General features: G+C 36.9%; 1 protein-coding gene across 2 annotated transcripts in view; it reads right to left on the bottom strand.

Moving 5' to 3' along the window:
• TSGA10 (testis specific 10) overlaps positions 1-24,202 on the bottom strand; it is a 158,095-nt gene that overhangs the window by 18,233 nt on the left and 115,660 nt on the right. For both annotated transcript variants that reach the window (XM_055242362.2, XM_063617621.1), the window contains 3 exons: positions 19,757-19,966; positions 4,155-4,357; positions 2,055-2,204 (listed from right to left, as the gene is read on the bottom strand). In XM_055242362.2, coding sequence (XP_055098337.1) covers positions 2,055-2,204; positions 4,155-4,357; positions 19,757-19,966 — 563 coding nt within the window. The remainder of the gene's footprint in view (positions 1-2,054; positions 2,205-4,154; positions 4,358-19,756; positions 19,967-24,202) is intronic.

Below are 24,202 nucleotides of genomic sequence, written 5' to 3'. Positions count from 1 at the left end.
CAAATCAGTAGCACTGCTATACACCAACAGTGATCAAGCTTAGAAACAAATCAATAACTCAACTCCTTTTACGATGGCAGCAACAAACAAACAAACAAACAAAAACACCGACTTAGGAGTATACCTAATCAAGGTGGTGAAAGAATTCTACAAGGAAAACTACAAAACACTGCTGAAAGAAGTCACTGATGACACAAACAAATGGAAACACATCCCATGCTCGTGGAGAATCAATATTGTAAAAACGACCATACTGCCAAAAGCAATATGCAAATTCAATGCAGTTCCAATCAAAGTACCATAATCATTCTTCACAGAACTAGGAAAACAATCCTAAAATTCATATGGAACCTCAAAAGACCCCACATAGCAAGACTAAGCAAAAAGAACAAATCTGGAGGCATCACATTACCTGACTTCAAACTATACTACAAGACTATAGTTATCAAAACAGCATGGTACTGATATAAAAATAGGCACATAGACCAATGAAACAGAATAGAGAATCCAGAAATGAAGCCAAATACTTACAGCCAACTGATTTTTGACAAAGCAAACAAAAATATAAAGTGGGGAAACGACATCTTATTCAACAAATGGTGCTGGGATAATTGGGAAGCCACATGTAGAGGAATGAAACTGGATCCTCATCTCTCACCTTATACAAAAATCAACTCAAGATGATCAAAGACCTAAATCTAACATCTGAAACCATAAAAATTCTAGAAGATAACATTGGTAAAGGTCTTCTGAACTTTGGCTTAGGCAAAGATTTCATGACCAAGAACCCAAAAGCAAATGAAACAAAAACAAATATAAATAGATGGGACTTAATTAAACTAAAAACCTTCTGCACAGCAAAAGAAATAATAAGCAGAGTAAACAGAGTGGGAGAAAATCTTCCCAAACGTGCATCCAGCAAAGGACTAATATCCGGAATCTACAAGGAAGTCAAACAAATCAGCAAGAAAAAACAAAACAAAACATAATCCCATCAAAAAGTGGGCTAAGGACATGAATAAGCAATTCTCAAAAGAATATATACAAATGCCCAATGAACATATGAAAAGGTGCTCATCATCACTAATTATCAGGGAAATGCAAATTAATACCACAATGAGATACTTACCTTACTCCTGCAAGAATGGCCATAATTAAAAAATCAAAAAGCATAGATGTTGGCATAGACGTGTTGAAAAGGGAATGTTTTCATTTACACTGCTGGTGGGAATGGAAACTAGTACAACCACTAAGGAAAACGGTACAGAGATTCCATTTAGAACTGAAAGTATAACTACCATTTGATCCATCTATCCAACTACTGGGTATCTATTCAGAGGAAAAGAAGTCATTATATGAAAAAGATACTTGCATGTGCATGTTTGTAGCAGCACAATTTGCAATTGCAAAAATATGGAATCAGCCTAAATGCCTATTGACCAACAAGTGGATAAAGAAAATGTGGTATAAATATACCAGGGAATACTACTCAGCCATAAAAAGGAACGAAATAATGGCATTCGTAGCAACCTGGATGGAGTTGGAGACCGTTATTCTAAGGGAAGTAACTCAGGAATGGAAAACCAAATATCATACGTTCTCCCTTTAAGTGAGAGCTAAGCTATGAGGATGAAAGTTATAAGAATGATACATTGGACTTTGGGGATTCAGGGGAAGGATGGGAGAAGAATGAGGAATAAAGGAGTACACATTGGGTACAGTGCACACTGTTTGGGTGTTGGATGCACCAAAATCTCAGAAATTACTGCTAAGGAACTTATCCGTGTAACAAAAAACCACCTGTTCCCCCAAAACCATGGAAATAAAAAAATATATAATTTATGCAAACAGATAAAATATTAGACCTTCCATTTTAGTATAATATATATAATTCTAATTATCAAAATCCCATATTTTATATCAATATATCTTGGTAATCATGTTTAAATATCACTATTAAAGACAGACTATTGAGTTTCCTTATTACCCCAAATGTTCACTATACTAGATACTGCTATTTGATCTCAAGAGAATGGATCCTTAAACAGACTCACTCTTCTAATGATTGATCAAGGCCTCGGTCAGGAGATCGATGGTGAGCACGTTCTGGTGAATGACATTTTGTATTTGGCTTCATTGTAGAACTCATATGATAAGCATTACTTGAATAATTTTGGCAGCGAAGTTCTCGTACGGCCCTCTCCCTAAAGCAAAATAGCGATGCTTTAAATTTTATATCCAGCAAAATTATTAAAACTATCATAAAACTAGCTCAATTCATACTTGAAAATCTAACCATCATAAAAGAACTAAAACCTATTGTTACCTAAGAAACAATGCTTTCCATGCTGAAAAGCATTGTTTTTGAGCTTGCATAGAGATAAACTTACCTTTCAAAGCACTCTGTTGCTAGTTGTCTTTTGGTAATGTCTAAATCAGCTTCCAATTGTGTGACAACATTTCTGAACTGGGCCACATCTTTACTCTGGATGGCCCCGTTTAAAAGAAGATAAGAGTTATAGTTGACTAAACTTAAAATATGGCTATGATTCTGGGGTACATTAAACCATATTGATAGTGGTTTCTCAGCTGGATCCAAATCACATTGTGATTTTTATGGCCAGATTTATTAGTACATCTAAAATATGCCCATGTTAGACATGGTAAGTATGCAGAGTAGCCTACTTGAAAAGCCTAAGCAATCCCAGTCCCATTTAATTAGTTAATCCTTCTCTGTTTCAGTTTCCCTGTGGGAACATATTATACATCATCTGTCTATACTACTTACTATAAATTGTTTTTTATGTAAGTACTTAGAGGTATTATATAAAGTAGTAGTATGATCAAATAATTAACACCGGAATTCACTAGCTCCATGATTAATATGGTCTGTTTTATATATATCTATTCAACCAAGTGCCTTATAATGAAATTTGGCATACATAATCTTCAATTTAATAGAATCTTCCTTAAGGCTAAACAATGCCTCAAAAAACTTGTAATAAGGCACAGTATCATAGGGAAGATAAACATTGATGAATGCCACTCACACAGAACATTCTATCCTCTTCACTTGCTTTCAGGATATTATTATAGACTGCTGAAATCTAAACTTTAGAGACTAGTAACAAACATTTCTCATGCTCATTCTAAGTGTTAGTATTTACCAGCCAGTCTAAAACAGAGTATAGCCCTTAGGGTGGAAGTTTTGGCGTATTTCACGAAGGTAGATTTCCACCTACCATCTTGAGAAAGTGATCCTGCAAAACCTGTTGAAGGAATCATAATAGCCTAGCTACAGTAATGGAAAAGAAGGACTCAGTCACCGCCACCATAACCTGAAAACAGTTTCTAAAGGAAAGTAGCCCTGATTCTGAAGCCCTTGCCTTGTCAGGGGCTCCTAGGAGTGGCTGATTGCCAAGACCATGCTTCTTATCCTTCCCCATGCCGACCTCAGATGTGAGGACAGAGTGGAGGCTGGATGAAAAGTGTTACAGATGGGACAGGTAAGAACAGGGGTTAATGGTCCCTCATCAGTTTTTATGAGAGGTGACCAAGTTTAACAGAAAAAAAATTCACTATACAGGGAGGCAATTCCACCCAATTCTCCAGCCAAACATCTTTTAAGAAGGTTCTAGGAGTGCTAGAGAGCCTAAAAAAAAAAAAAAAAAAAGACAAAAAAACAAAAAAAAAAAAAAAGAAAGAAAAGAAGCCAAAATCAATATCCCGGGAAGTCTTCTGTATTTTGTGAATGCAGGTGTTCTAGGTACCCAGTACATGCAATAGGTACAAAAGAAAATACGATGTGGCAAATGCAAATACTAGGTTGCAATATATTGGTCTAAACATGAAAATTCTTCTGGTTTCAAACTGGTTAATTTTTTTTCTCATTTTGTTATATTTCCTAAAGGCAGTATTTTAGCTCAGACATTCTATTATACTCAAAACTCTGTTGGAAAGAACCAATAGAGATCATTAAACTTAAATTTAGATAAGAAAAATATAATAGAAAAAGTACCACCTCTTAGGCAAATCACAATATTTCTGATCCTTAGGCAAATTATAGGAGGCAAATTCTCTAAATTCTAGCTTAAAAATTCTACTAAAGTACCAAAAAATTAAGATGTATGACTTTATATTGCTAAACAACTCACATTTTATCTTCTGCCAAACAAAGGTGTTCTTTAAGAAGCTGAATTTCAGATTCTTTTTCTTGAAGTGCTATCTGAGACTGACATTCTTTGTCTCGACTGGCCACCAGCAAAGCTTCTAGATTATGCATGGAGATTCTCTCATTTGTCATCTGACTCCTCAGGAGTTCAATTTCAGAAAGAGCAGAATGTAACTCATTCTCCATCTGTACAATAATAAGAAGATATCTACACTTATTCCCATTAATTCACTTAACTATTATATTATCAGGGACTCACAAAATTTTCATAATCTGTTATAAACCAGCAACTACTTTTAATGTGATTTGAAATTGTGTCCCTCCTTCTTACCAAATAAACACACCACACATGTATGTATAGTATCACTTTCTCCATCTCTCTGATCATATCAGAAAATTCATTAAGAAAAGGCTTATTAATTTCAAACTGCAAACAGTTTCCACTACCAGCTTTGATATTTCTTTATATACCCCTGCAAGACTGACAGGATGATATCTGTGAGCACTGCTTTGTCCTGAGTTAGGTGAGCTGCATGCTTATAGAATATCATTGGACTCCATAATTAAGGAATATAAGGAGTAATCTCTTATATTCTTATATAAAGAGTAATCTCTTATATTCTCTTAATATAATTAATTATAATTATGTTTAATAATATAATTAAACATAATTATAATTAATATAAGGAGTAATCTCTTATATTCTCTTGCATAAACTTGTGGAAAGCTTCCTTTTGAAAATTATCTTGAGCCTTAAAATATGCTCAGTGAGACAAATGTTTTTTAAAAAGGAGGAAGAACAGTCACTAGTATTTAGAAAACAATTATTTCTTATCTTGTAATATACATAACAAATTCTATATGCATTTAAAAAGTTAAATTTGAAAAGGTAAGCTTTAAATTCCAGTGAAAAGAAATAAAAATGAAATTACAGGGAAGGGAGATAGGTAGGTAGGGAAATTTTCTAAGCTAGATACAATGCAAAAAAAAGTTTCGTCACATTAAAAAAATAAATATTTTGATAGTCAATATAAACTTAACCAAAATTTGAACGGAAACAACTGGAAGACAAATAAACTTAGTAAATAAAATTAATGGTTTATATTTCTACTAACATAAAGAACGCATATAAACTGATGAGAAATATGAGCTAAATGATAATGATCAGAAAATTTACAAAAGGAGAAATACAATTATAAACGTATGGGGAAAAATTACCCTTACTAGTAATCAAATAAACTAAAACAAGATGCCATTACTAGTTCAGGGCTTCTTACCTCAACGTTACTGATGTTTTGGGTTGGATAATTATTTGGAGTGGGGGCAGCACTATGCATTACAGGATGCTTAGCAGTATCCCTGGCCTCTGCCCAATCGACGCCACCAGCATTCCCCACTCTAGTCATGACCATCAAAAAGGTCATTACTAAATGCATACTGGGAGCAAGCTCTTTCAGCTGAACTGGAAAAACTCTACCAAAGATACTGTTCTAGTCTATCTAATTGGCAGATTTGTTAGTTTGTGTTAATGAACATTACATTGGGCAATGGCAATCTCATATACTTTGCTGGCAGGAGTAGAAAATGGACCGTGATTTTTTTGACAATAGCTTTTTTGAAATATAATTCACATGCCATCAATGATTTTTAGCATATTAACACAGTTGTACAATCGTTACCACAATCTAATGTGAGAACTTTTTCATCATCCCAAAAAGAAACTCAAGGTTGGGCATGGTGGCTAACACTTGTAATCCCAGCACTCCGGGAGGCCAAGGTAGGTGGATTGCTTGAGCTCAGGAGTTTGAGACCAGCCTGGGCAACATGGTGAAACTCCATCACTACAAAAAATTCAAAAACTTATCCAGGCATGGTGACATAGGCCTGTAGTCCCAGCTACTCAGCAGGCTGAGGTGGGAAATCGCTTGAGCCTAGGAAGTCGAGGTTACAGTGAGCCAAGACGGCACCACTGCACTCCAGCCTCAGCCACTGAAGGAGACCCTGTCTCAAAAAAAAAAAAAAAAAAAAAAACCAACACAGAACCTTCTCTGGCCCTAGGCAACCCCTAAACTATTTTCTACTATTTGCCTTATTTTGGATATTCCATATAAATGGAAACAAACAATGTGTATGCGGTCTTTTGTGACTGGCTTCCTTTATTAGCATAATGTTTTTAAGAGTTATCAATGTTTTAGCAGGATCAAAACTTCATTACTTTTATTGCCTAATAATATTCCATTGCATAGATAAACCACAGCTCTATTCATGAGTTAAAAATATTTGACTTATTATACTTCAGGACTATTATAAATAATATTGCCATAAAAATGTGTATACAAGTTTTTGTATGGACATGTTTTCATTCCTCTTGAATAGATAGAAGTGATATTTATGAGCTGTAAGGTAATCTAATTTTTAACATTTTGAGGAACTGCCAAAATATTTTACAAAGTTGCCTTACTATTTTACATTTCCACCAGCAATGTATGAGGGTTTCACTTTTTCCACATTTTTGTCATCATTTTTTATCTTCTCTCTGATTACAGCCATCCTAGTGGTTGTGAAATAGTATGGTTTTGATTTGCATTTTTCTATTAATGATGTTCAGCATCTTTTCATGTGTTTATTGGCCATTTATGTATCTTACGTAGAGAAATGTCTATTAATATCCTTTGCCCAGCTTTTTAGTTGGGTTATTAAGTTTTTTGTTTTTTGAGACAAGGTCTCATTCTGTCACCCAGGGTGGAGTGCAGTGGCATGAAGATGGCTCACTGAAGTAAACCTCCCACCTCAGCCTCTCAAGTTGCTGGGAATACAACTGTGCACCACCGCACCTGGTTAATTTTTGTATTTTTTGTAGAGATGGGTTTTTTCCATGTTGCCCAGGCTGGTCTTGAACTCCTGGGCTCAAGCGATCCTCCTGTCTCAGCCTCCCAAAATGCTAGGATTAGAGGCATAACCACCACTATATATTTTGAATATGAATCTCTTATCAGATATATGGTTTGCAAATGTTTTCTCACATCTTGTGCATCGTCTTGCCACTTTCTTGATGATACCATTTGCAGCACAGAAGGTTTTTTTAAATTTTGATCAAGTCTACTTAATCTATTTTTTTGTTTGTGTTTTTGACATGTATTTAAGAAAGTGCTGCCTAACCCAAAGTCACAAAGATTTACTTCTGTGTTTTCTTCTTAATATAGTTTTTGCTGTTACATATAGCCCTATGATTCATTTTCAGTTAATCTTTGCATGTGATCCAACTTCATTCTTTTCCACATAGATATTAGGTTGTCCCCACGCCATTTGCTAAAAATACTATTCTTTCCTCATTGAATTGTCCTAGCACCTGTATTTTGAAAAATCATTTGGGCACAAATGTGTAAACCATTTCTGGACTCTGAATTCTGTTCCATCAACCTCTATGTCTTTCCTTATGCTAGTACCACAATGTCTTGATTACTTCAGTTTTGCAGCCAGTTTTGAAATCAGGAAGTGTGATTCTCCAACTTTGTTTTTCTTTTTCAAGATTGTTTTGGCTATTCACTTGCACTTCCATATGAATTTTAGATCAGTTTGACAATTTCTACAAAGACACCTGGGATTCTGATAAGCATTGCATTAAATTTGTGGATCAGTTTTGGGAGTAATGCCATCTTAACAATGATAAGTGTTCTGGCCCATGAACATGGCATGTGTTTCCATTTATTTAGGTCTCCTTTAATTTCTGTTGACAACGTTCTGTAGTTTTGTAAAGTACAAGTATTTGTCTCTTTTTTTTTTTTTTTTTTTAAGACAGAGTCTTGCTCTGTTGCCAGGCAGAGTGCAGTGGCATAATCTTGGCTCACTGCAACCTCTGACTCCCTGGATCAAGCAATTCTCCTGCCTCGGCCTCCCAAGTAGCTGGGATTACAGGCACGTGCCACCACACCCAGCTAATTTTTGTATTTTTAGTAGAGATGGGGTTCCACCATGTTAGCCAGGATGGTCTTGATCTCCTGACCTCATGACCCGCCCACCTCGGCCTCCCAAAGTGCTGGGATTACAGGCATGAGCCACCGCGTCCAGCCATATTTGTCCTTTTTTAGTGCTACCCTTTTTGACGCAATTCCATCTGATATAATTTTTTTCATTTTCAGATTGTTCATTGTTAATGTATAGAAATAAGAAATACAATTGGATATTGATCTTGTGTCCTACAGCCCTGATGCTCATTTATTCTAATACTTTTTTAGTGGATTCTTAGGATTTTCTATATTTCAGATCATGTCACCTGCAAACAGAGATAGTTTTACTTCTTTTCCAACCTGAATGCCTTTTATTTCTTTTTCTTGCCTAACTGCCCTGCCTAGAACCTCTGCTACGATGTTGAATAGAAAAGGCAAGGTGGGCATTCTTGTCTTGATACTGATCTTACGGCAAAAGCATTCAGTCACCACTAAGTACAGTGTTTGCTGTGGGTTTTTCATAGATGCCCTTTATGAGGTCAAGAAAGTTTCTATTTCTAGTTTATAGAGTGTTTTTATCAGGCAAGAATGTTGGATTTTGCCAAATGCTTTTTCTGCACCCATTGAGAAGGCTGTGTGGTTTTTGTTCTTGATTCTATTGATATGATGATGTATTAATTGATTTTTCAGGTGTTAAACCAACCCAGCATTCATGGAATAAACCCTACTTCATGGTGTAAATTTCGTTTTATGCGTTGTTGGATTCAGTGTTATAGTATTTTCTCTGTATTATATAGAATTATAAATTCTATATAAATTATAGAATTTTTCATCTGTATTCATAAGAGATAATGGTCTGCAGTTTTATTTTCCTATGAGGTCTTTGTCTGGCTTTGGCCTCAGGGCAATAATGGCTTCATAGATTGCATTAAGAAGTGTTCTCTTCTACTTTTGGAAGAGTTTGCAAAAATTCTGGATCAATGCATCTTGAATCATTTGGAAGAATTCACACCTGAAGCCATCTGGGCCTTGGTATTACTTTATGGAAGTTTAAAAATTTCTATTTTGACCTCTTTAGGTTACAGGTTTATTCAGATTTTCTACTTTTCCTTAAGTCAGTTTTAATAGTTTGTGTTTTTCTGGAAATTTGTTGATTTCATCTAAGCATTTAATTTTTGGCATTCAGTTGTTCATAATATTCCCCTATAATACTTTTTTTATAAGGTTAGTAGTGATGTCCCTTCTCTTATTCCCGATTTTAGTAATTTGACTCTGTCACTTTGCTAAAGATTTGTCAATTTTGTTGGTATTCTGAAAGAACAAGCTTGTGGCTTCTTTGATTCTTGATTGTTTTCTCTTAGTTTCTGTTCTAATTTTGATTATTATTTTCATTCTTCTTGCTGTGGGTTTAGTTTGTTCCCTTTTTCCAGTGTTCTAAGTGGAAGGCTAGGTTAGTGACTTAAAAGTTTTCTTTTTTAATATAGATAGGCATTTCTAGCTATAAATTTCCCTCTAAGTACTGCTTTAGCTGCATCCTATATGTTTTGACACAGTACACATTCATTTTCACTAATCTCAGAGTATTTTCTTTTTTTCCTTTGTGATTTCTTCTTTGACTCACCACTATTTCGGAATGTGCTGCTCAATTTTCTTATACTTGTGAATTTACAAAATTTTCTTCTTTTATCAATCCCTAACAATTCCATTGTGGTGGGAAAACATACTTTGCAAAAGTTCAATCCTTTTAAATCTATTGAGGCTTATATTATGGCCTAATGTATGATCTGTTCTGGAGGACCTTCCATGTTGAGAAGACTATGTATTCTACTGTTTTTGGAAGAGTGTTTTATATATTTATGTTAATGCCAATTTGGTTTTTGTGTTGTTGAAATCTTATATTTCCTTGTTGATGTTCTGCCTAGCTGCTCTCTTCATTATTGAAAGTGGGGTATTGACATCTGCAACTATTACTGTTGAACTGTTTATTTACAGCTCAATACAGAAATGTTATTCCTACATAGCTGTATTTCTTCCTTTTCTCACTAGTGATATTAGTCTTACACTTACATCTATACATGTCACAAGCCCAATGATATATTGTTACAATTATCACTTTTAAATGTTATAGCTTTTAAAGAAGTTGATAGAAGAAAGGACAGCAACATATACAGTCAGACTTAGCAGCTCTTTTTTTTTTTTTATTTTTGAGACGGAGTCTCACTCTGCCACCCAGGCTGGAGTGCAGTGGAACGATCTCGGCTCACTGTAAGCTCCGCCTCCCAGGTTCACGCCATTCTCCTGCCTTGGCCGCCCGAGTAGCTGGGACTACAAGCGCCTGCCACCACGCCTGGCTAATTTTTTTGTATTTTTTTAGTAGAGACAGAGTTTCACCGTGTTAGCCAGGATGGTCTCGATCTCCTGACCTCGTGATCTGCCCGCCTCAGCCTCCCAAAGTTCTGGGATTACAGGCGTGAGCCACTGCGCCCGGCCCAAAGCAGCTCTTTTAAATATGTTCAGAGAAATAAAGGAAGTCATACTTAAGGAGGTAAAGTAAGGCCATAAATGGATGAATGGATAAAGAAAATGTGGTATATATACAAAATGGAATACTATACAGCAGCGGTCCCCAACCTTTTTGTCACCAGGAACTGGTTTCATGGAAGACAATTTTTCCATGGACAGCAGTGGGGGTGGGGATGGTTTTGGGATGAAACTGTTCCACCTCAGATCATCAGGCATTAGTTACATTCTCACAAGGAGTGTGCAACCTAGATCCCTTGCATGCGCAGTTCACAGTAGGGTGCACGCTCTTACAAGAATCTAATGCCACTGCTGATCTGACAGGAGGTGGAGCTCAGGCAGTAATGCTCACTCACCCACCGCTCACCTCCTGCTGTGCAGCTAGGACTGGTACCAGTCTGTGGTAACAGGCTATGGGCCCATACAGGTCTGTGGCCCAAGGGTTGGGGACTTCTACTATATGGCCTTTAAAAAGAAAAAAATTCTGTCATTCATGGCAACCTGGGTGGAATTGGAGGACATTATGCTAAGTGAAATAAGCCAGGCACAGAAAGACAAATACTGTATGATCTTACTTATAAGTGGAATCTAAACAAGTTGACTTTATAGAAACAGAGAGTAGAATGGTGGGAGGAGGAAGGATAGAGAAAGGGGAGATGTTGATCAGAGTCCAAAGTTTTAGTTAGACTGGAGAAATAAGTTTTGGTGATTTATTACACTGTATGGTGACCACAGTTAATAATAAACTACTGTATAATTCAAAATTGCTAAAAGAATAAAATTTTAATGATATGCAAAAAATAAGTTGATAAGTTGATTGATATGTTATTAGCTTAATTAAACCTGTCTACCATACATACATCAAATCTTTCTACATACATAGACCAAAACATCACATTGTACTCCATAAATATACACAATTATTATTTGTCAACTAAAAAAAGAAAGAAAAAAGTAAAAGAAGGCCTAATAACAATGTCTCATCAAACAGAGACTAATAATAAGGAAATAATAAGCTGCTCTAAAAGACAGTTTCTTTTGTTTGCTTTATTTTCCTATAGATGGGCTGCATTTTCCTGGCTTTTTGAGGGTTAAATTTTTGTTGTTGAAAACTAGAAATTTTAAATAATATATTGTAGCATCTCTAAATACTGATCCTCCCCATCTTGGGGCTTGTTATGGTTGGCTTATTTCCTTATTTATTTGTCTGGACTGTTTCTATGATGTCTGCTTCCCTTGCAGTATATAGCTTCTGATGTTGCTCCTCAGGGTATGCACAGTTACCCCATCCCCTCCCATGGGCATTTACGCAATCATTCTAGCCCCTTCCGCTAGGATGCAATGGATTTAACCAGGCTCTCTTTGACTGTCTCTCTCTCTGATCTCCCTGTTAAGTGTCTGGCTGGTCTGTCCCTACTGGTATCAAATCCAACTATTAGCCTCTATTAATTGCTAGCTGACTGTTCTATTTATTTTGACAATCAACTGTGGGTTACCTTGCTTCACAGTCTGATCCAATTACATTTGATCCCTTTGCAGGGGTACTACTTCCCAACCCAAGCATTGTTGAGGTATGATTGACAAATAAAAATTATATATACTTAAGGAATGTAACATGATGTTTTGATACACACATACATTATAAAATGACTGCCACAATTAAGCTAACTAACATATCCATCACCTCTCTCTCATCTAGTTACTATTGTATGTGTGTGTTAAGAACACATGAGATCTATTCATAGCAAATTTCAAGTATACAGTATATTAACTGTGGTTACCTTGCTGTACATTAGATCTCCCAAACTTATTCACCTTGTAACTGAAAATTTGCACCCCTTGTCCAATGTCTCCCTTCTTCCCCTACTCCCCTCACCCCCAGCCCCTCATCACCACCATTCTACTCTCTGTCAAACTCACAGAAGAAGGGGTAGTTTTGAGGCAAGTTTTTGAGGCTTGTTCTGATCCCAGAAGGGCTCTTCTTAGCTGCTGCTATCCAGGGTTCTCTATTCAACTTCTAACTGGTCTATTGTTTCCATTTTTGTTTTCGTGACGTTTCCTCTTAATTGTAAAGCAGTGGCTTTTTGAAAGCTCATTGGCTGTATGTGCCAAAATTTACACTTGTGGGAATCCATCTTAAGGATATAATGCAAAATGTGATAAAGGTTTTATGTAAAAAAATTTTCCATGTTGTTTTATACAATAAAAATTTTAAATTTTTTACACAGAAATGGTAAAAAATAGAATAATCCATTTAATATGTTATTTTGCAACTATGCAAAAGAACACAAAAATCTGGCTAGGAAAAGAAAAAGCCAGAATGAAATGTAACAAAATGTCTATGGTAGGAGAAAGTACCTTATTCTAGTTTTAGGTTCTGAAATCCATAGTAGCCTAAGGTGATGACTACATTTTTTAAAATCCTTTGCTTCTTTCAAAAATTATATGAGATTCTCCAAAGCACTTCTCATATTATGCTTAAGGAAATCATCCATAACATAAGTGTTCATTAAAAGATGTTAAAGGAAGAATATTTGGAATTCATGTTCTCAAAATTACTCTTGAGAAGAGTTAGTTAATAGATATACTATTTTTTTTTATTATACTTTAGGTTTTAGGGTACATGTGTACAATGTGCAGGTTTGTTACATATGTATCCATGTGCCATGTTGTTTTGCTGCACCCATTAACTCGTCATTTAGCATTAGGTATATCTCCTAATGCTGTCCCTCCCCCTCTCCCCACCCCACAAAAGAGATAGAAAATCAAGACCAGGGTATATTGTATATTATGTGAATTATAGATCAACAAATATATCCCAGTAAATGTATTAAAAAAAAAAAGAAAAGCAAAGAAAACTAAGACTGAAAAAAAGGTCCGGATAGTGCTTTAAACTATTTTTATGGAGAACGAAGGTGGCAGTATAGATATTTTTGACCCTAACTTCTCTTTTCTTATTTAAAATTATCTGAATGATCTCAGGGATGGAAGGCTAGTTCAATATTCAAAAACAACCAATGTGATCTATCATATTAATAGGCTAAAGAAGAAAAATCATTGGATCTTATAATTAGATGCTGAAAAAGCATTTGACAAAATTCAACATCAATCTATGATAAAACCTCTTAGAAATATGGGAATAGAGGGGAAATCCCTCTACTTGATAAAGAGCAACTGCAAAATACTACAGATAACGCTAGTGGTGAAACATTGAATGCTTTCTGCCTAATACTGGGAAGAAGGTAAGATGTCCACTTTCACCATTCTTAACTGACACAGTGCTTAAGTACGAAACAGTGCAAGAAGGCAAGAAAAGGCAAACAGATCAGAAAAGAATAAAACTGTTCTTATTTTCAGATATAGTGGCTGTTCACCTAGAAAACCCCATGGAATCTGCAGGAAAACTCCTAGAACTAGTAAGTGGATTTGGCAAGTTCATAGGACACAAGATAAACATTCAAAAATTAAAATTGTTGGCTGTTCTTATTTTCAGATATAGTGGCTGTTTACCTAGAAAACCCCATGGAATCTGCAGGAAAACTCCTAGAACTAGTAAGTGGATTTGGCAAGTTCATAGGACACAAGATAAACATTCAAAAATTAAAATTGTTGGCTGGGCACGGTGGCTTATGCCTGTAATCCCAGCACTTTGGGAGGCTGAGGCGGGCAGATAACTTGAGGTCAGGAGTTCGAGACCAGCCTGGGAAACATGGTGAAACCCCATCTCTACTAAATACACAAAAATTAGCTGGGTGCGTTGGCACATGCCTGTAATCCCAGCTACTTGGGAGGCTGAGGCAGGAGAATCACTTCAACCTGGAGGCAGAGGTTGCAGTGAGCCAAGATCGTGCCACTGTACACCAGCCTGGGGGACAGAGCAAGGCTCTGTCTCAAAAAAAAAATTAAAATTGTTGGCTGGGCATGCTGGCTAATGCCTGTAATCCCAGCATTTTGGGAGGCTGGGGCAGGAGGATTGCTTAAGGCCAGAAGTTCGAGACCAGCCTGGGCAACACAGCAAGACCCCATCCCTACAAAAATCAAAATATTAGCCAGGCATGGTGACACATGTCTGTAGTGCCACCTAGCTACTTGGGAGGCTGAGGTGAAAGAATTACTTGAGCCCAGGGGTTCAAGACTGCAGTAATCTATGTGCCACTGCACTCCAGCCTGGGTGACAGAGTGAGACCCAATCTCTAAAACCAAACCAAAAGAAAATGAAAAAACAAAAATCAATTGTACTTCTACATACTAGCAAGGAACACATTGACAATGACATTAAAACTAAAATACCACTTACCATAGCTCAAAAAAAGAATACTTATTTTTATTTTGTAGGTGGAAATCTAAACGTACAGAACTTGCATGCTGAAAACTACACAGTTAACAAAAGAAATCAAGGAAGATCTAAATAAGACATATCACGTTCATGAATTGGAAGCCTTAGCATAGTAAAGATGTTAATTCTCCCCAAGTTAATGCAATTTTAATGCAATTCCTATCAAAATTCAAGCAGGATTTTTAAAGATATAAAAAGATTATTCTAAAATTTATGTGAAAAATCAAAGAGATTACAATACCTAAAACAATTTTGAAAAAAAAAAAAGAATAAAGCAGATGAACCTAAATTAAAGACTTAATATATAACTACAGTAATCAAAGTTCTGTGGTATTGGGGGAAAGACAGATATATAGGTAAATGTAAAAGAATAGAAAACCAAGAAATAGACCCACACAAATATACCCAACTGATTTTTCACAAGGGTACAAAATCAATTCAATGGCAGAAAGATAGCTTTTTAAACAAATGGTACAGAAGCAGTTGGATACTCATAGGCCAAAAAAAAAAGAAAAAAAGAACCTCTATGTCAACCTCACACTTTATGCAGAATTAACTCAAAATGGGTCACGGAATTAAATGTGAAAAATAAAACTATAAAACATTTAGAATAAGAAGTAGGAAAATCTTTGAGATTTAGAGCTATAGCAAATAATTTTTAGACTTAAAGCCAAAAGCACAATCCATAAAAGGAAAATTTATAAATGCGACTTCATCAAAATTGAAAACTTTTTAATTGAGAAAGACCATGTTAAGAGGATAAAAACCACAAGCCACATACTTAGTGAAAGAAAATATTTGCAAACCACATGTCTGATAAAGCAGGAGTCCCTAACCCCCGGGCCACAGACCGCTACCAGTCTGTGGTCTGTTAGGAACTGGGCTACACAGCAGGAGGTGAATGGCAGGTGAGCCAGCAAAGCTTCATCTGTATTTACAACTGCTCCCCATCACTCGCATTACTGTCTGAACTCTGCCTCCTGTCAGATCTGCAGCAGCATTAGATTCTCATAGGAGTGGAACCCTATTGTGAACAACACAGGCAAGGGATCTCAGTTGTGCACTCTTTAAAGGAATCTAATGCCTGATGATCTGAGGTGGAGCTGAGGCACTGATGTTAGCTCTGGGGAGCTGCTGCAAATATAGATTAACATTAGCAGAGAGGTTTGACTGCACAGAGACCTTAATAAATCAATTGCTTGCAGACTCATATCAAAACCCTATTGCTGAGTGGCAAGTGACAATTAAGTTGCATCTGGTGGTAGGCTTTATAGTGGCAAGTGAGTTGATGTGCTTCAATTGTACAGCTGCATCTAGTGGCAGGCTTTAAGTCAGAATCTGACACTTATTTTAGTCTGCATGTGACCTGCCCATTTTTTTATTTACCACTTCCATCCGTGTCTCTTTCCTGCACTGAGTACTTGTCTGAGTCACGGTAAGCCCACAAGCTAACCCTAGTCAAAATGAGTAAAAAACAAACATCACTAGAGAGCTTCTTTGAAAAGGGCAAAAGACCCAATGATGAGACAGCAGAAGAATCTAAGACTGTCAACAAAAGGAAAGCTGCATTTAAAAGAAAATACCAAGTCCTACTTAAATTACAGGTTCATTGCAACGGGTGATTCACATTCTCCAAGTCTGCTTTGTATAAAATGTAGTGACTGACTATCCAGTGAAACCACGAAACCTTCAAAACTGCTTTGCCACTTGGAGACAAAGCACCCTGTATTAAAAGACAAGCCTTTGGAGTTTTTCAAAAGAAAAAAAATGTGAACACAAAGAACAGAAGAAATTATTAAAGGCCACCACTTCATCAAATGTATCTCCACTGAGAGCATCATTCTTAGTGGCTAAACACATTGCTAATGCTAAGAAGCCCTTTGCTATGGGTGGAGAATTGATCCTGCCTACTGATAAGGATATATGTCATAAAATTTTAGAAGAGGCTGAAGTTCAAAAGGTGGCAAGTGTTCCTCTTTTGGCTAGCACCAATAACTAGATGAATTGATGAAATAACAGAGGATATTGTGACACAGTTGTTAGAGAGGATTAATGAGTCACCGTGGTATGCATTCCAGGTTGATGAGTGTACAGATGTTGACAGCAAGGCAACAATACTTGTTTCTGTGTGATATATTTTTCAGGAGCATGTGCATGAAGATATGTTATGTGCACTTTTGTTGCCAACCAACATCACAGTTGCAGACTACTCAAGTCTTTGAATGACTACATATCAGGAAAACTGAATTGGTCATTTTGTGTCAGTATATGCGATGGCTGGATGGATAGCTTTCTGATTTCATTACTTGGGTCAAAGAGGTCACTTCTGAATGTGACTACAGTCTACACACTGTGTCATCTATAGAGAAATGCTGGCTATCCAAAAAATGTCACCTGAACTTAACAACGTTTTGCAGGACGTGATTAAAATCATCAGCCACATTAAAGTACATGCCCTTAACTCATGTCTGTTTGCATAGCTCCGTGAAGAGATGGATGCAGAGCAAACACGTCTTCTCTTATATACAGAAGTGAGATGACTTTCTAAAGGTATATCACTGGCCAGAGTTTTTGAGTTATGAGAGCAACTCCAGAGATTTCTTTCAGAAAATGTCACCACTGGAAGCACATTTTAGTGACAGAGAATGGGTCTCAAAACTTACTTGTATGACCTATACAGCCTTGCTCAACAAACTCCATCTGTCACTTCAGGGGAGAATGACAACTGTCTTCAAGTTGGCAGATAAAGTGGCCGCATTCAAAACTAAACTGCTGTAATCCCAGCACTTTGGGAGGCTGAGGTGGGCAGATCACTTGAGGTCAGGAGTTCAAGACCAGCCTGGCCAACATGGTGAAATACTGTCTTACTAAAAATACAAAAATCAGCCAGGTGTGGTGGCGAGCACCTGTAATCTCAGCTACTCGGGAGGCTGAGGCAGGAGAATCGCTTGAACCCGGGAGGTGGAGGCTGCAGTGAGCCAAGATCATGCCACTGCACTCTAGCCTGGGCGACAGAGCGAAACAAAACAAAACAAACAAAAAAAGCCAAACTGGAATTTTGGGGGCAACGAGTGAACACTGGGATTTTTGACATTTTTCAAACATTAACAGAGATTTTGAAGGAGGGTGAGCCAGGGCCTTCTTTCTCCCAGTTGGTGTATGATCACCTAGCTTAGCTTTCAAAAGAGTTTGAGCATTACTTCCCAATCACAAAACACCCCTGAACTTGGAAGGAATGGATCCGCAACCCATTTGTGAATATGCTAGGTGAATCGACTTTGTCCATGCTAGAAGAGGATCAACTGCTTGAGAGCGCAAATGATAGTGGCTTTTAAAGTACGTTTGAGACAACTTCAAATCTCCACACATTTTGGATTAAAGTCGAGGAGTTCAAGACCAGCCTGGCCAACATGGTGAAATACTGTCTTACTAAAAATACAAAAATCAGCCAGGTGTGGTGGCAGGCACCTGTAATCCCAGCTACTCGGGAGGCTGAGGCAGGAGAATCGTTTGAACCAGGGAGTCGGAGGTTGCAGGAAGCCGAGATCATGCCACTGCACTCCAGCCTGGCGACAGAGTGAGACTCCGTTTCAAAAATTAAAAAAATAAAGGTTCAATAGGGTTTGGTAATAACAGAACTTTAAACATGACCAAAATTTTCCACTATTTCAAATACACTATGCATCTTCTATACATACCCTTTTAAAATTCGGGCTTTATCTCTCCAGCCACTTCCTCCCATGCATGCTACACTAGCCATTACAAAGTACTTATTATTCACTCCATACCCTTGTCTGTGTTGTTTTTCCTTCTGAATGGGATGCCTCATTCCTTTAGAGCTCCTGAGTATCTCCTTGTATACTCCTCCCTGATATTCCTGGGCTGAATAGAAATTTCCTCTATAAAGCTTTTAGTGTCTCTTATTAATATATCATTCATTACAAATTAGTTGTATGTCAATGGGAAGTCCCTGAGGACAGGAACCTATATCTTTTTTTTTTTTTTTTTTTTTATTTATTTTTTTATTTATTTTTTTTTATTTTTTATTTTTTATTTTTTTTTTTTTTTGAGACGGAGTCTCGCTCTGTCGCCCAGGCTGGAGTGCAGTGGCGCAATCTCGGCTCACTGCAAGCTCCGCCTCCCGGGTTCACGCCATTCTCCTGCCTCAGCCTCTCCGAGTAGCTGGGACTACAGGCGCCCGCCACCACGCCCGGCTAATTTTTTGTATTTTTAGTAGAGATGGGGTTTCACCGTGGTCTCGATCTCCTGACCTCGTGATCCGCCCGCCTCGGCCTCCCAAAGTGCTGGGATTACAAGCGTGAGCCACCGCGCCCGGCAGGAACCTATATCTTTTGAATATTATACTCCCAGTGGCAAGTACAATGTCAGGCACAAAGTAGATACAATCAACTGAGTTACAGTTAAAAGAACCCGGCCAATTAGTAAATAAATTTAGCTTAAAAGAATATCATTAAAGTTACAATTTAGCTAAATAAACCTCAACCTCATGGTTCTTTGCTGATCACTATGTCAATGTGTTTTATGATTCTGCTGGCTAAAAGTAAATGCAAATTACATGCTCAAAAGAAGAGTTTTTGTTAGAGTCTTACGTTGTTTGGAATACAGCTGTCATAAACTAACTTCTTGGATTTTAAAAATAAAATCTAAGCTCAAAGACATGGCTTGATGTAATATTACATAAAAAAGAACTTACTTTTCGAAATTACACTAACTTTACAGTAATAGCAATTTTAAAGAAGATTTTAAAAATATATTACATACCATTTCTATGTCTTGATCTTTAGCAACCAGCTGTCGATTAAGAAGTTCTTTGCTTGAGTCAAGTTTAATACAGAGTTCCCTAGTAGAAGACAAATCTGCAAGAGCGGACACTTTTTCAGACTGAATCTTCTGAAGCTCCTCTTCCATTTTTACAACAGATTTATGTAAGGTAGAAATCTGGGACTTGTAAGACCTTTCTGCATTTAAGTGCTATAAGAATAAAATTATATCTATGTATGTATACATATATATTAAACTGGAAGAAAACTATAACATGGAAAAACAAAGTGGGGCAAATCTAAGAGTAGTGCACTTAGATTGTATGAAGTTTTAGATAATACAGGTGGTAACAATATGTACAAAACACTCTAAGATAAATTCGGGTTTTGATTTTTTTTTATATAAAATTCATGAGCAGGGTGGTCAACTGGTCATTCTTTTTAATGTACTTAGGAAAAAAAAAACTTTTCCCACTTAAAAGCCTCCAGCCCCAAAGCTAGTTGAGACACATCATTTGACCAACAGTTTTACCTGTATTAGCCAGTTTCAATTATTTTATAATACAAATGCTATTGTTGTTGTTAAAAACAAAAATGCTAGCCACTGTTTTATTCACAACATCTGTTTTTGAATTCTTGACTGGCATGTCAATTTCAATCATAATGTCATAAAATGAAAACTGGTAACTCTTTAACACTTACTAATACCTCTGAGGGAAAAAGACTAAGGGCAAGCATAAATTAAGTATATATCCACATTATAGGAAATAAGAGTATGTTTTTAAAACTATGAGATTCGGCCGGGCGCGGTGGCTCACGCTTGTAATCCCAGCACTTTGGGAGGCCGAGGCGGGCGGATCACGAGGTCAAGAGATCGAGACCACGGTGAAACCCCGTCTCTACTAAAAAATACAAAAAATTAGCCGGGCGCGGTGGCGGGCGCCTGTAGTCCCAGCTACTCTGAGGCTGAGGCAGGAGAATGGCGTGAACCCAGGAGGCGGAGCTTGCAGTGAGCCGAGATTGCGCCACTGCACTCCAGCCCGGGCGACAGAGCGAGACTCTGTCTCAAAAAAAAAAAAAAAAAAAAAAAAAAAACTATGAGATTCAAGTTACATAAATTCTTTCGAATGTTCAAGATAATTCCACCCCCACCCTTTTCTTTCAGAAAAATGTCTTATGTAAGTGCACTGTCACCTACAGAGAAGTATTTGTTTGCTATAATGTGAAGATAAGTAGAACTGAGAGGCAAATAAATTTGTTTTTACAAGTGATTTTACAAGTGTAAAGCACTAGAATTTGCTCCCATTATAAGTTATTTGGCCATAATTCACTCCTACTTTTTCTCTATCTCTTCCCTTCCTTCCTCACTCACTCTTTCTTATTCTCCAAGCCAACTTTTTATCCATCCTTCCATCCACCTACCCATTCATCACATATTTATTGAATGTACTCTATGTTCCAGTCACTGTGTCTAGGTACATATTTGATGGTATGTGATATCTCCTCTAATGAAACATCCAGACTACCAGAGGAGTCATATATTAATCAAATAATGATACAAATAACTATATAAATACATACAAAGAAAATATAATTAATACCCCAAGAGAAAAAACAAAATGGAATTATATAACATGCTCAATTAAAACCAGAAAAGGCAGAAGAGCAGCTAAAGACTAAACAAACAAATGAATAGGGCAATAAGTTAAAGATACTTATAAATACGGGAAATATTAATCCAACTATAATTACTTTAACTGTGACTAATCTATATACCCCAATTAAGACAAATGGTCAGAGTGGATAAGAAAACAAGATCTACTTATTTATCTACAATAAATTAATATTAATATTCAAATGTTAATGCTAATAAAAGGAAAGTTGGGGTAGCTACATTAATTTCAGACAAAGCAAATTTCAGGGAAAGGAAAATTATCAGTAATAAAGAGAGGGCACGACATAATGATTGTAAAAAGTTAATTTTCAAAGAAGACATAACTATCCTTAATGTGCACATTCCTAACAACAGAGCATGCCAACATATATGAGGCAAAAAAATTGATAGGATGGCAAGGAGAGATACCCATATCTACTATTCTAGATTACTATTATGGATTATTATTGGAGAATGCAACATCCATGTATCAGTAATTGACAGATCAAGCAGGCAGAAAGTCAGCAAGGATACAATTCAACTAAACAGCATTATCAATCAATTGGATCTAAATATTTACGGAGTACTTTATCCAAAAACAGCAGGATACACATTCTTTTCAAGCTCACATGCAACATTCACTAAGACAGACTACATATGCCCTGTAAAACACATCTGAACAAACTTAAAAGAGCAAAAATCATACAAAGTATACTCTCAGACCACAATGGAGTTGAACTAGAAATACATTAACAGAAGGATAGTTGGAAAATCCCAAAATATTTAGAAATTTAACAACATACTTCTAGATAACACATAGGTCAAAGAAGAAATCACACAAAAAAATTTAGAATATTTTTTTTTATTATACTTTAGGTTTTAGGGTACATGTGCACAATGTGCAGGTTTGTTACATATGTATCCATAAGCCTTGTTGTTTTGCTGCACCCATTAACTCCTCATTTAGCATTAGGTATATCTCCTAATGTTGTCCCTCCCCCCTACCCCCACCCCACAACAGTCCCTGGAGTGTGATGTTCCCTTTCCTGTGTCCATGAGTTCTCATTGTTAAATTCCCACCTATGAGTGAGAACATGCGGTGTTTGTTTTTTTGTCCTTGCGATAGTTTACTGAGAATGATGGTTTCCAGTTTCATCCATGTCCCTACAAAGGACATGAATTCATCATTTTTTATGGCTGCATAGTATTCCATGGTGTATATGTGCCACATTTTCTTAATCCAGTCTATCGTTGTTGGACATTTGGGTTGGTTCCAAGTCTTTGCCATTGTGAATAGTGCCACGATAAACATACGTGTGCATGTGTCTTTATAGCAGCATGATTTATAGTCCTTTGGGTACATACCCAGTAATGGGATGGCTGGGTCAAATGGTATTTCTAGTTCTAGATCCCTGAGGAATCGCCACACTGACTTCCACAATGGTTGAACTAGTTTACAGTCCCACCAACAGTGTAAAAGTGTTCCTATTTCTCCACATCCTCTCCAGCACCTGTTGTTTCCTGACTTTTTAATGATGGCCATTCTAACTGGTGTGAGATGGTATCTCATTGTGGTTTTGATTTGCATTTCTCTGATGGCCAGTGATGATGAGCATTTTTTCATGTGTTTTTAGGCTGCATAAATGTCTTCTTTTGAGAAGTGTCTGTTCATATCCTTTGCCCACTTTTTGATGGGGTTGTTTGTTTTTTTCTTGTAAATTTGTTTGGGTTCATTGTAGATTCTGGATATTAGCGCTTTGTCAGATGAGTAGATTGCAAAAATTTTCTCCCATTCTGTAGGTTGCTTGTTCACTCTAATGGTAGGTTCTTTTGCTGTGCAGAAGCTCTTTAGTTTAATTAGATCCCATTTGTCAATTTTGGCTTTTGTTGCCATTGCTTTTGCTGTTTTAGACACGAAGTCCTTGCCCACGCCTATGTCCTGAATGGTATTGCCTAGGTTTTCTTCTAGGGTTTTTATGGTTTTAGGTCTAACATGTAAGTCTTTAATCCATCTTGAATTAATTTTTGTATAAGGTGTAAGGAAGGGATCCAGTTTCAGCTTTCTACATATGGCTAGCCAGTTTTCCCAGCACCACTTATTAAATAGGGAATCCTTTCCCCATTTCCTGTTTTTGTCAGGTTTGTCAAAGATCAGATAGTTGTAGATATGTGGCATTATTTCTGAGGGCTCTGTTCTGTTCCATTGATCTATGTCTCTGTTGTAGCACCAGTACCATGCTGTTTTGGTTACTGTAGCCTTGTAGTATAGTTTGAAGTCAGGTAGCGTGATGCCTCCAGCTTTGTTCTTTTGGCTTAGGATTGACTTGGCGATGCGGGCTCTTTTTTGGTTCCATATGAACTTTAAAGTAGTTTTTTCCAATTCTGTGAAGAAAGTCATTGGTAGCTTGATGGGGATGGCATTGAATCTATAAATTACCTTGGGCAGTATGGCCATTTTCACGATATTGATTCTTCCTACCCATGAGCATGGAATGTTCTTCCATTTGTTTGTATCCTCTTCTATTTCATTGAGCAGTGGTTTGTAGTTCTCCTTGAAGAGGTCCTTCACATCCCTTGTAAGTTGGATTCCTAGGTATTTTATTCTCTTTGAAGCAATTGTGAATGGGAGTTCACTCATGATTTGGCTCTCTGTTTGTCTGTGATTGGTGTACAAGAATGCTTGTGATTTTTGTACATTGATTTTGTATCCTGAGACTTTGCTGAAGTTGCTAATCAGCTTAAGGAGATTTGGGGCTGAGGCAATGGGGTTTTCTAGATATACAACCATGTCAT

This window comes from Symphalangus syndactylus, chromosome 14 (genome assembly GCF_028878055.3).
Source record: "Symphalangus syndactylus isolate Jambi chromosome 14, NHGRI_mSymSyn1-v2.1_pri, whole genome shotgun sequence".
Lineage (NCBI taxonomy): Eukaryota > Metazoa > Chordata > Mammalia > Primates > Hylobatidae > Symphalangus > Symphalangus syndactylus.
The sequence above is the reverse complement of the archived record's forward strand: the minus strand, read 5'-3'. Positions and strand labels throughout refer to the sequence as shown.